Source organism: Monopterus albus, unplaced genomic scaffold (genome assembly GCF_001952655.1).
Source record: "Monopterus albus unplaced genomic scaffold, M_albus_1.0 scaffold69.1, whole genome shotgun sequence".
NCBI lineage: Eukaryota > Metazoa > Chordata > Actinopteri > Synbranchiformes > Synbranchidae > Monopterus > Monopterus albus.
This window is the reverse complement of record NW_018127949.1, coordinates 3365688-3378704: the sequence shown is the minus strand read 5'-3', so window position 1 is coordinate 3378704 and position 13017 is coordinate 3365688. Positions and strand designations below refer to the sequence as shown.

At 40.4% G+C, this 13017-nt stretch overlaps 2 protein-coding genes across 3 annotated transcripts in view; one reads left to right on the top strand and one right to left on the bottom strand.

The window, feature by feature from the left end:
- Positions 1-840, top strand: part of cpxm2 (carboxypeptidase X (M14 family), member 2) — a 27012-nt gene extending 26172 nt beyond the window's left edge. The window contains exon 16 of the mRNA XM_020605133.1: positions 6-840. Within this exon, the coding sequence (XP_020460789.1) occupies positions 6-216 (211 nt within the window). The 3' untranslated portion in view covers positions 217-840. The remainder of the gene's footprint in view (positions 1-5) is intronic.
- A 6795-nt stretch (positions 841-7635) lies between these two features.
- Positions 7636-12072, bottom strand: LOC109962970 (G-protein coupled receptor 26-like). Of its 2 annotated transcripts, none has more exons than XM_020605180.1 (3): positions 10939-12072; positions 10000-10113; positions 7636-8026 (listed from the first exon to the last, which is right to left on the bottom strand). In XM_020605180.1, the coding sequence occupies exons 1-3, from the start codon at positions 11604-11606 to the stop codon at positions 7798-7800; spliced, it is 1011 nt and encodes a 336-aa protein (XP_020460836.1). In that variant the 5' UTR covers positions 11607-12072; the 3' UTR covers positions 7636-7797. The 2 variants fall into 2 exon arrangements, with proteins under 2 accessions (XP_020460836.1, XP_020460837.1); XM_020605181.1 differs by lacking the exon at positions 7636-8026 and adding an exon at positions 9694-9915.
- Between the last annotated feature and the right edge of the window lie 945 nt (positions 12073-13017).

Sequence of the window (13017 nt, the reverse complement as noted above, 5' to 3'; positions counted from 1 at the left end):
TACAGAGTAACGGCCAGGGCCGAGGGCTACAGCCTCATCAGCAAGAAGTGCGAAGTGGGCTACGAGATGGGTGCCACCAGGTGCGACTTCACCATCAGCCGCACCAACCTGTCACGAATCAAAGAAATAATGGAAAAATTCAATAAGCAACCCATCAGATTGCCCGCCAGGGCGCTCCAAGCTCGCAGGCACAGGCAAAGACGTCTGGGAACATAATGACTGTATATATGAAAGCCTGAGAAAGAATTAAAAACAAGCACATGCTCTGATCAAACTGGGGTGAGGTCCAAGCCTCCAGGTTTCAGATTCCTCCAGTTTACTGTCAATGGAATTAACGTTTGAGGATGGGTGTTAATTTAAATGGGATGTTTTATTTTGGTGTTTGGATTTGTTTTGTCCCCAGGCATAAGCTCTCACTGTGCTCACTGTTGTCATCTTAACTTCTCTTGATATCCACGGAAAACATTTCAATATTTGACTCTGTCTGAGTTTTCTTATGACCCCTTTCGTAATTTACAAAAATATTAAGATATGTGCCATCATGATGTATTGTGGACAACAGAATATAGTCACATTAGAACATTTTGTTACACAAAAGAAGGCTGAAATACAAACTACAAGCTATAAATCTGTATTAGCATCTCATATTAGCCGCTGACAATGGCCTTGACTGTCATTATGTACATACTTATGTAACATAGTTAGATGAACTATTACAAAAGCTTTATTACCTACTCTTGTACAATCTTTAGTGGTTAAAAAAACGTGGATTCAGTGACTATTTGTCATTGATTAGTTTTTTGTTAACTTCAGCAAGTATTCAATAAAGACTATGTTTACACACACTGAACATGTGGTAGCATGTGGATTTTATTTATGGAAAGCACTTTTGAAATCAATCAGACGTTATATAGAGTTTAAATTATTGCAAGGGGCCACATGGATGTCATTTCAGAATGATTTTACAACAGGGGTTTATATTACAGTTCTGTAACTTCCACACAATTTCCTTGATGTTAACTGGATAGAACTACTTACTGTAATTTGATAGCAATTATAATAGTATTCAATTTGTACATTGTTATTCAATTTACTTCAATTAACAGGGCAACCTAGAACTTTTTTTATAACAGTGCACAGCCTCTGGAACACTCCTTTTGATGATGGTGAAGTTAGCAGAAAAGCCTTCCTTAGCAATAGCGCTGTCTGTATTGACCGTCAGTGCCAAGATGCCTGTGTAGGAGATCATCCTGCCCAGAGTGTTTTGCCCACAGTTCCCAACATATGAACCGACTGGCGAGAGAAAGGAGAGAAAAGCAGAAGCTTGGTTACTCGAGTTATGGTGAGTTCACGCATTCAAAAGACTTGGTCAGAGACAGCTGCCATTCTGTGTAAATGAGACCTGGCTTTGTGGCTGTGCACCCCTTGCAAAGCTTGATAGACTGAAAAAGCTACACTGCAGGGGGAAAGTTGAGGAATGCTGTAATATGCAAATATCCCCTGATGAAGTGTGAGTGACAGCTAGGTGAGAGCCAATCACAGTCATCTAGGTTCCAGCAGAAAGTGAAGCACAGAGTTGTTTCCTACTCCACTGGCTGAAGGGATTGGAAAAAAATGAAGGAAAAACCAGGACACAAAAACAAAGAATGAATTGTGTGAAAACAAACCACCAACATTATTAATGTGCCTTACACATCAAAAAACTACTATCCTGTCAGGGCAGGGTATATAAATGATGTGCTCAAGGCAATACAACCCCCTAACTACAGATTCTATGGCTTGGGCTGTACTGTATATAGGGCATGTGCAAAATAGAGACGCATTTTCTCTCATAAATTAATGTTCCCTACTGGTCTCTTTCAAGGCCACAGGAGGCTGCAACTCACTTTAGCATACTGGCTGTAACACACCAGGAGAAGGTATCATTCCTGCACAGTGCTGCTAACCCATATTGACAGGCAAACACGTCCCCTCAAATCCTTTGACAGTTTAAGGTTTTAGCCCACCTAATGTACAATGTTTGGAGGGAACTCCACACCAAAATGACCAGGAACTGATAAAAAAAAAGTCAAAGCATTTCTAGTAGCAAGTAACTGACCATTATATTGCTGGTTATCTGTATGATTAATATTAAAAATATCTCTGATTTTAGATTCACTGCTGCTTGACTGAGCATCTCTAATGGAGACCAGACTCCAATTCATTCCCATAACATTACTGTAATTACTGTGGCTAATTTTAAGCATTATCTCATTTGATTTCTGCAGCACTGAAAATGTATCTTTGGAGAGTCTGAGAAGAAAGGCTTTAATTGTCAGGGCTCTGCTGGGGCTTTTACACATCACTGGCTTCTTCTGACAACAACAGCAACCTTCCTCCTCTCTGGCCAACATGCAATTAGAGGAAGACCTCTTCTTTCCTGCTCCAACCTTTATTGAACAGAGGCTCACACACCTGTCATCATCTCATAGCACTGCAAAGGCACATCAGAGCAAGTTAATAATTTATATTTTAATACTGTATGCTTTCTGCGGCTCTATACTGCACCACAGTCAGCAACTCTGAATATGAAACAGTAGAAATGTACAGTATATCTAAGTAATGTATGTGTGTAACATATTAAAGGGACCGACTTCATGATTTTACAGGCTTTAATTCATTAAATATGAATTGCAGGGAATTCAGGGAATATTGTTTTAAGCATTCAAAGCAAAAAGAGCCAGGCTGACTCTGTAGAAAGCTACAAAGGTATGTAAAATTAGAGTTGATTAGAACAACTTGTTTAGATTCTGGCACCTTGTTTTTTGCAGAAGCAGTTTTAATATTATTTTTCTGTAGCTCAGAGAAGAGATGTGGTCAGTAGTTATGCTTGAGTGCCAACACATGTACAAAATTTACTTCACTTTGACTGTCCGGTAATGTATCACGTTGTTAAATAGCTATCCAGCCCACGAATTAAAGTAAAACAAGCCATATATTTGTTAAAAAGGCAGACCATTTCACAGTGGTGAGAGTCATTATTATTTCATGTAAAATAAACTGAAGTTCAGACTTCCTCATACTGTATGTTCTACAGATGATTCCTGAATTGAAGTGATGTGGAATGGGGGTTGTACAATGTGCACCCTGTGCATTGTAGCTGCTGTGGCCTGCATCTGTAACACAGGCACAAACTGACCTTGCCAGTAGTTGAAAGGCCGACGCTTCTTCAGAAGTCAGTCCAGCTCTTGAAGTCCTAGGGCAGTGGTTTGGATATATCAGGAGTGAGTCACCATACAGCTTTGATAAACTAGTGCTTAACCTCTGAGACAGATTAGACTCACTGTGGGCATGATGGGGCAGATCAGAAAAATAGAGATGATGGTGAAAAAGTTTCATATTTCTGCATCTAATTTTTATCCATTTTTTTCAGTGGGGTTCAGTTAACTTGTTTCCCATTTAAATTCTCCAACCTGGGTCTTATTTCAGTTTTGATCGTGCTTCTCATATTATACTGAAGGTAATTGCTGAGGTCTCTAAAACAAAGTCTGACAGAGCAAGAAACATGCGCAGTCAGGTGTTTGGACAGGTTTTGAACAAACCTCTAGTTTGGCCAAAGTTTTCTAGAGGAGGCGAATAACAGTGGAATCATTAGTCGACAGACCCACTTCTGCTTCAGCTTTGACCTATTGTATTTATCGTGCCCCTACAAATGAGTGGATGGAGTCATCACACACAGCAGGTTCACACAGGAGCTCTGGATTTAGTAAAATATGATAGGGGGAGGTAGAAGTGTAACTGAATATGAATTCTATAACTTAATTACTCAGATATGAACAGAAAATACTCTTTCTTTTAAACCAGTGACTGGATAATGTGCCATTTTACATTAACACGTTTACAAAGAAAAGTAATTAATTGAATTAATTTTAACATTTAATCTCTAATTAATCTTAAGTATAGTTTTACACATATTTCTGGTATGTTGTTTCAGTGTATAAACCAAAAAAAGACCGGCTTTGTGACAAATATGTTCAGACTCTCACAGCTTTGACTTTAACCTCATTTCCTTCATGGTCCAATTCAAAGGGTTATGAGAAGTAAAATGACAAATATTCCTTTGTCTTTCAGATCAAGGTGTCCACTTTCACTTTGTGTTGTGGTTTATTTCTAACTCCAAGTGAGGCCAACCATGATTAAGCCATGTGTTAAGGTCAGCGCCACCCACCTGAAGATAATCACTGGCTCCTGGGGTGTGAATCAGTGTACAGAACCTCAATCATTTGCAGCGGAGGTCGTCTCAGTCAGCCGCGATGTTGATTCATTACCACTTCCACTGTGGTGTGAACTAAAAAAATGGACTCCGTCTGGCTCTGATTGATTGCAGGTGGACACAGTCCAAATTGCTGTGGATACAAAAGCTGGAGGTCATATCACTCGTATCAAACTTCTTATAGTCCAATAGTTGTTCCTCAAATCCAAAATGGATTGAAGATTATGGCATTCATTTAACACTCAATCATAGCTACGGGCCTGGACCTGAGTTTCTATGTCAGCTATTTCTAAATAGTGAATTGTTAATGTATTTACACTGGTGTTATTTCATTGTTTTTTATCATCAAAAGCATCTGCTGAACAAACTGAAAATGGAGGGCTGAGATGGAAAAGAAAGAACGCAGATACAATTTTAACTTGCTTAGCTTGGATATACTTTGAAGAAAAAAGAGACCCTGGGACGGGCAGATAGTTTACATTTCCTCACTTCACTGTAGCTCATAAAGCTCAGGCTTTGTGTTCTTCTCCCATTCTGGAGTTTTTGATATAGTCAAATAGCAGGCTTTCCTGGAAAATCTTTGTAAAAACAGTACCAGATGACTTTGATAAAGTCTACAGATTGCTTTAATCATCAAGGTCAAAATGATAAACAGTCGTCTTTCTATTTTTAACCAACATCACAATCACAATAACCATAGAAACAAAATCTTCTCATCTTACCATCAACAGATGGAAACCCCATCAACAGCCATCTTTAGCAGCAGTAGCATCAAGCCAAGGTTGAATAGATCCAGAGGTATATAACAAAACACTTCAGGCAGTCAAGTCTGTCACCATAACAAAATGAGGTATGTTACACTCACTTCATTGCTAACTAGCGACAGCAGTTCAAACTTAATTTGCATTGAAGCAGCACATGTTACAACACTCAAACAAACACAGAGTTGTCATAAATTGGATATATCAAAAAGAAAAAAGACTTTTCACTTTGTCATTTATTCAAATCTGTCAGCATATTTAACATGATTAGCTTATTTTTTTTGCCAATAACCATCATTTATGAGAAAAATAACAACTGTACATCAGTGCAAAACACCACCACGAAATTACCATGGAAAGTAGAATTAGAGTAAAGGAGTACAGAGGCAAGTCTAATTACAGTATATGTTAATTAATGGAAGTTAATAAGGCCATGATTGAGACTATCTATATTCAAGATATCCAAATGACACTGTAAATGGAATAAACACCATATATTACAGAATTTAAGGCCTCATTTGTCTTGGAGCGCCATACAATACTATGCATCATATATTCCAGACAGTTTCTGCTCTGTATACTCATAAATCCTTAAAGCTATGGACGCAAAATAAAAGCATAAATAAGGATATAGATATCAATTAGTCTTTACACTGATAGTTTAATCTTTTCCTATGTCTTCAGAAAATGAGCTGTGCATGTAGCTACTAATATTTGGCTAACTGGGCATCATTTATAACATTGGCACTGTGTGTCCTAACTGTGGATGCATACAGTATCTCACTGATGGCCCCTTGCATGTACAGTCTAAATGCATTGTGTATTCAAATCCATCAAAATCCCAAGTGAATAGTGTAAACTGAAAATCAGAACTCCATAAAATAAACTTTCTTGATGCATATTGTTCTGTATTCATCATTCTCTGAAGGTGCTGAAGCTCCTCCTTCTACACTGTGTTAACTCTATAACAAGTGCAGCCCCAGCCAAAAGCTCTCTGATACAGAGCTGCCTGTGTTCTGATACAGAAAGAATGGACATAAAACATGCAGCAGCTCAGACAACACTTAATCAGCAAAAAGGACTCTCAACACGGCTCCAAGAAATAGCTGGAAGCTACATATTGCACAAGCAATGGGACCAAAATAATATTCAAAACTTTGTTTTCGGTATGGTACTGTAGCTCTCATTAACAAAACATGTACTGTATATTTACTGATTGCCAAGTATCGTTCTTCATAATACTAGAAATGCCTTCATTGTGATTTCCATGGACACTATGTATGAAGCTGAAGATTTAGCAAACAACAACCTCGGAGGCTGAGAAATGCAGCCAGTGTGGAAGTGTTAAAACCTGCAGTTCCTCAAATGGCCACTTCAGGCTGGCTCCAAAAGGGAGTCAATTCCCATGGACCCCTATGTTAAAATATCCAACTTTACAGCAGAAATAAACATTTTTACAGCCTGGTACAAAAAACGGTTTTGGTCTCTATAGCTAATTTAACACACATTTACTAAATTACATTATCCAGCATCTATAGAAGCAGTCACAAACTCCTATTTTAATACACAATGATGCAAAACAAAACTGAGATGATTTTTAGTTATGCTGTCAATAATAAAAAAAAAGGTACTGTCAGAAATGTTACATGTTCAATGTGCATTTGATGTTTAGAAACAGATAGTAATGTGTATTTCTTAGCTTTACCACTGACTCAAACAACAAGATTATTTGACCTATCCAAGCTGCTTCGTTCTAAGAATAGCTCGTAGCCTTCTGTGGATGGCTCATTACTACTAACAATCACACAAAGGTGTTAGTTTACATGTGATCGCTCTGTAGAGCATGGGAAAATAATTACATCATGTACATATTCCTTCCCTGTCCGTTTTGCCTAAATGTGTGAGAAAGCACGAACCAGTCTGTTACTCCTCTCTGTGAGTGCAAACCCAGGCAAGTACAGTTGATCATGCTCCAACTGACAAAACAACCTGAGGGCCACATGTCAGTCACGACAGCAAAAACATCCAGACTGAAGCCCCATTTGCCCATTAAAATTTGGGTAGTAAGTCCTTCAAAATACAGTGGCAATGTGTTGATGTAAAGGAAAGAAAAACACATAATCTTGTGTTTTCTTCCATTGGCCCTTACACTAAAAGACAATGTACTAAAAATGATCCTTAAATGTGTTTGACTCCACCATTTCTGGAAAACCCTGAGCCTGATTGTGCAGTGGCACTGTCTGCTGTACTGTGATGTTAAGGAACTCAGTTCTATACCCAGTTTTGGTTAGACTAGTCTTCAGTGCTACACACAATATGAAATGTATGAGCCTGCCCCTTTCAAAGAGACACAGCCACTCCCTATCCTTTTATAACATAATATGAATGTATACTACAGTAATGTTCAAACAAACAGATATACTGTAAAATCAATATACAGTTACAATAATGAAGCTGGTTGCTCTTCTTCAATGAGCACATCTGTCTTTCCAGGTGGATGTGAAATCTGCATTTGCTTATTGTCCTCAAAGCAAGTTCTGTGCACTGATCTGATGTTCTGGACACTCGGTATTCAAGCACAGTGGCATTACTGTCCAGGGATTTGCCCTTGTCTGTTGTGACTCTTTTTTTTTTTTTTTTTTGATTTGTCAGACCAAAGTTAAACAGACGTGGACAGGAACAACCAATATTTGTCCTTTTCTTCATCAACAATAAATCACCTTCATATTTCCCTGACAGTTGTCAGGTCAGCTCTAACACCATATCCCATCAATCCGCTTTCTGTCACTCTACTGTTGGTGCGCTGTTGCCTTGATTCTCGTGCCCATGTCCGGATGCGTTCAAGGACCTCCGCTTCAGCAGCCTGTTGATGATGTCGGTGTATGTCTTCTTGTACTGGTGTCGAAGCAGGGAATACACAAAGGGGTCACAGGCTGCTTTGCTGTAAGCTAAGCACTTGGAGACAATTCCCCAGTGAGGATTGATAGGCACTGCTGGAAATAACTCCACAATCCTGCAGGCATGCATAAAGAGAAGGTAGTGTGTGAGAGAGAGAAAGCAGTGGAAAGGCAAGTCAGCATGCTGGAAAAGACATGCAAGCTCTAAATATGTTATGGTCAACTAGAAACATATTTCCAACACACTATTGCACATAACATAATATTTAGTTTGGAGCAGCGTGCTTCTTTGTTACTGTGTAATTATGTAAAGAACCAGTCACCTAGAGATATGCTTTCTAATTGTTATTGTTTGCAGTCACCCACAAGATAAAATGTGGGCAGCTACAGGAAGAGTCTCTTTTTCTCCCATGTGTGGAGATTTGCACACTGAGGCTTTATCCCATTTCTCATTTGCAGCCAGCAGTATTTTATGTCAATAAAAGAGACATGGAAAAATAAAACAGACTTGTCCAAGCAGTAATGAGTGGGCAGGAACAAACTAATTAATTTTGATTGTTATTTAACACAGTATTAAAGTGAAGACTCTGCAGAAAATGAAAAGGACAGAGGACAGTGAGTTACTCCAGCAGCCTGGGGGAAAACATCTGTTCTTAAAATGTGGTATATTTCATTTGAAGCAGCACCTAATGAGCTTTACAGTCTTACCTGCATCTCAGAGAAATTCATGTAAGTCATGCTCACAAAGAGCTCTCACATAAGTTTTTGTCAGGTTTTAAATATCTAGAGAGAAAAAAGGCAGCACCCCCCCTCAAAAAATAGCTGATCCCCTCTTCTTGCACTTTGTATGATTGCTGTGTCCACAGTTGAGCTCTGTCAGTGTGTTATTGCTGGCCTTACATGGGCCACTGGCATTTGCCCACACACTCCACAGCAGTAGAGTGAACATAAGGTTAAGTCAGCTGCCACACCGCACAGCAGGGATTTACTATACACATAATGACCCTGACAGTAAATGAGCATCAGAGCCAGTGGAGCTTTTAGTGTAATATATTCAGGTTGCAATTAGTAAACTGCCATCAGATTGCTGGTATTATAGATGAACATTTCCATGTCAAACCTTTCAGTGCTTCAAAAGCACAGTTCTTACAGTTTTAATTAAATATCACAATGGGCAATGTTTAGTTCACTCAAATTACATAAACATGTGCTGTGTCTAAAGCCCATAGCTACTACATTCCAACTGTATAGAATATGTTCTGTGCTAACCTTTACAGTACTGTTTATTGATTTTGTAGTTAGTATACAACATATGAACATACTGTACTTTATGGTATTATACTAACAGGAAATGACAGTACTTGTGACATCATATGTGAGTTAAGCAGTTCTTCCATCTCCTTTGTGGCATCAAAAAGTGTCCTTCATTTAAAACTGATAAAAGGTTTTAACTTGTATAAATAAAACTTTCTTCTGCATGTCAACTCACACAGCTCTTACTGTATGTGTTCCACTATAGTCTTCATGTGAAATTGTGTCTTTGTCCCGTGAATGATGCAAGTGGATCTTACCTAACAAACCTTCTGTAATCACCTTTATTTGGTAAGTATGCTACACACACAAGGAATTTGTTTCCGGTACAGAACCGAGGCAGCCATCGGCAGGGGCAACTCACACTGATGGCTCTAACCATCAGGGACAACTTGGGGGTTCAGTGTCCTGCCAAAGGACACTTTGACATGTGGACTGCAGGCACTGAGAATTGAACCTCTGACCCGTTAGGAGACAACTGCTCTACCTTCTGAACCACAGTCGCCCCCGGAGTATATGCAACCAGAGTACTTGAGTAGGAAAGTGCTAATGCAGCAGCAACAGCAGGCCAGAAGCATATTACTTATCACAAGGTCAGCCGGTCTCATCTTCTAACTCTGGCTGGTGTGGAGAGTAAGCAGAGACGAGGCAGAGTGGAGGCAGTGGGGAGAGCTGACAGGAGAGGAGGGGAAGTCTGGGGGATACCTGCAAAATAAAAAGGCTGCAAATGCCGTAGAGTGTGCCGCCATGGTTTCAGCTCCCTCTCTCTAGCACTAACCTTGTGATCACGTAGGGAGCAAAGCAAAGCATGAAGGTGCCAATGAAGGTACTGATCTTCCTTGTGGCTCTCTGTCGCCGCCGCTTCTGCTCCTCCAGGCAGCGCTGTCGAACACTGAAAACAAAAAGTGTGCTGGGGTTGTAATCAGTGGGATGCACTCAGGCAAGGTCCAAAAAAATGTCTCTAAAAATATCATAAAAGATAACGAGGCGTGATTACACATCTGTCCATTTCTATCGGAAAGCCATTAAATAGAAGGAGCCAGTGGCGCTGAGTTGAGATAAAATAAGTGATTTATCCCAACGACTCCTGTGTATTAAGTGTGAGGATCCTTTGTGTGTGTGTGTGTGTGTGTGTGTGTGTGTGCTTATGTGCGTGCATGTGACTTTTTGTGTCAACCTGAATGCACCGTGGATATAAAGTCATACACAGACTTACTGTAAGTAAAGACTGGCAGGAGTTAGACCACCAGTGTGCACCTATAGCTACTGTATATACAGTATGTCTCCACCTGTGTAACATTATACTATGTAACCTTACTTACATTGACCCAGCTTGATTGATCTGTCACACACCTATTATTTTTTAGCTATACTCTATGGAGGCTGAGTAACTCAATCACTCTGGATGACATTTCAACAGAATCAGCACACATTCAACTGTCAGTGTAATACAGATCAGCAGTACAGAACAATGTCATGTCAGACTTTAAAATCAATATGAGAAGGAATGATGGCGCCAACTACACTAACTGTTCCCAGTGACTAGAATTTCTTTCTCAGAGGATTGCTTTGTACAGTTTGTTCTTTTTCACAAAATGACTTTATTAAAGGTTTTTTTTCCAGGTGAATCTATATTTTTGATTCATATAGCGTCAGCAGTGAGAGGTGCCTGATGCAGGAGTATAACAAACAATAGCAATAAGTTAAAGGGGCTCACCTGGGGTGTATATCCACCAGCAGAACCAACGTTTGCATTGTAATAACGTCTATCCTCTTGCAGTGAAACCTTGCCACTTTAAGCACTTTGAGGTATGTGACACATAACACTATAAAAGACAGGAGAAAGGTGAAGGAGTGGAAAAAGACGGTGAAGATAACAAACTGGGTCCGACTACTCGCCCTGTGGTTGGACAGGGTGCAGGACGCGTAAAGCCGGTGGTATCCCATCCAGGAAAGGCAGGTGGCTACAGTGGAGAAGGACATGGAGTGCGCCCATGTGTATCCAAGCACGAATGCTGCGTCTCTATGGCGCATTTTTGAGTGGTACCTCAGGGGGAACACCACCGCAATCCACCTGTCGATGCTCAGAGCTGCCATGCTCAGCATCGAATTGGTAGAGAGGAAGGTCTCCAGGAAGCCCACTATCTGGCAGAAGCCGTCTCCTCCTGGCTGAGCCTTACTGACAAGTCCCACCAGAGTGAGCGGCATGTTGGACACGGTCAGCAACAAGTTGCAAAAGGTGAGGTTGAGGTTGAACAGACCGGGAACCTGCTTGCGGATCTCCGGGTTGTACAGAAAACAGATCAGCACCAGGACGTTAGACAGCAACGACACTGTAATAATCACAACCACCAACACAGAAAGTATTACCTCTGCAGTGTCCATCCTGTGGACCCCGAAACTTACTTATCACCACTTTTTGTGCGCATATCCTGCCTTGTTTTGCAGCTGCAAAATGTCATTAATCACCCATAACCGTGTCCGCGCATCCCCAGCTGTCTCCACCGGTGGAGATCCCCTTTCTCTCTCCACTACATTGTCTTTGTACACGAGCCAGAAAAGATGATCAGGAGGATTCCAGCATAGTAAAAAGTATGTTTGGAGATTCGTGGGAATTCTCCCCTTTTCACAATAAACTACAGAAAACAACCTCTTGTGCCAAAGCCGCGCTATTCTGGCACTGCGTCTTGCAGTGGGGGTTTGTCGTCCTGTGATGCACTCCCGAGGCATCATCCCTCCGCGCACACAGCATAGCGTGTGGGCTACTTAATCTCTCCCCCGTCTCCTCTGAGAAACAGTCAAAGACAAAGAACATTTTAAACTGTAAAGTGGGGGGTCCTTTCTAGAAAAACAAGATGGCAGTGATCCCCGGAGGAGTTCCTGTCTTTGGCATAAGGTAAACTTAGATTTGCTGGGAAATGAATCAGTAAAATGCGGTTCGTTTTTGATTTGAACGATATTTAAAAAAAATAAATAAATTCGACATTTTGAATTTAATACGCATTTAATGATGTCATCATTGTCTGGTGTTTTTTTCTCCTTCCTGTTTTCAAGGGAGACCTGACCACAAAGACAGTGTCATGACAATAAATACTTATTCAAATAAAAAAAAACTGTCACATACTGCATAAAAGAGCATACACAGTATTAGGGAATACATATTTTAATTAAAATAATTTGATGCAAAACCAATTCTCAAATATTCATTTACCACTCTGGCTGTAAACCTTATTTTGGAATCTAACTTGACAAAAAGGAAATTAATGTTTCATTTCTTTGAACCATCTTTGCATTCCAGCATCCCTCCCTGCTCATGCTTTAGTCCGATATCTTTACTAATTAAGTCTGCTTCATCAGATTGATAAGGAGCAGCATCTTCCCGTTCCCCTAGAAGCCAGATGATGGCCCCACACTCTGCTGCCACTCTGGACTTGATGTGAAGAATGAAGCGTGGGACTCAGCAGAGTGTGCTGTGGCACATGAGCTACCCAGGGCACTGGAGCAGGGTGAGGTGGTTGCATTAAGAGGAATGTCTGTGTGTGGGGGGAGGGGAAGGGGATCAGAGTGTGTGGGCGGAAAGAGTTGTTGTTACAGCAACACACATGCTCAAGGTATTTGACAGTAGAGATGTGAAACTATGCAGGCCACTGTGTTCTCTTTATTCTCCCTGGGGTGGCAAAAGGTGAGGAGACAAAAAGACAGATTTGCCTTCAAAGTGAGGCTCATTAAAATGCCATATGCTGAATGGGACACTTACTCTTAATGCAAAAAGAATGCAGCTGCAGAGGAAGGACAG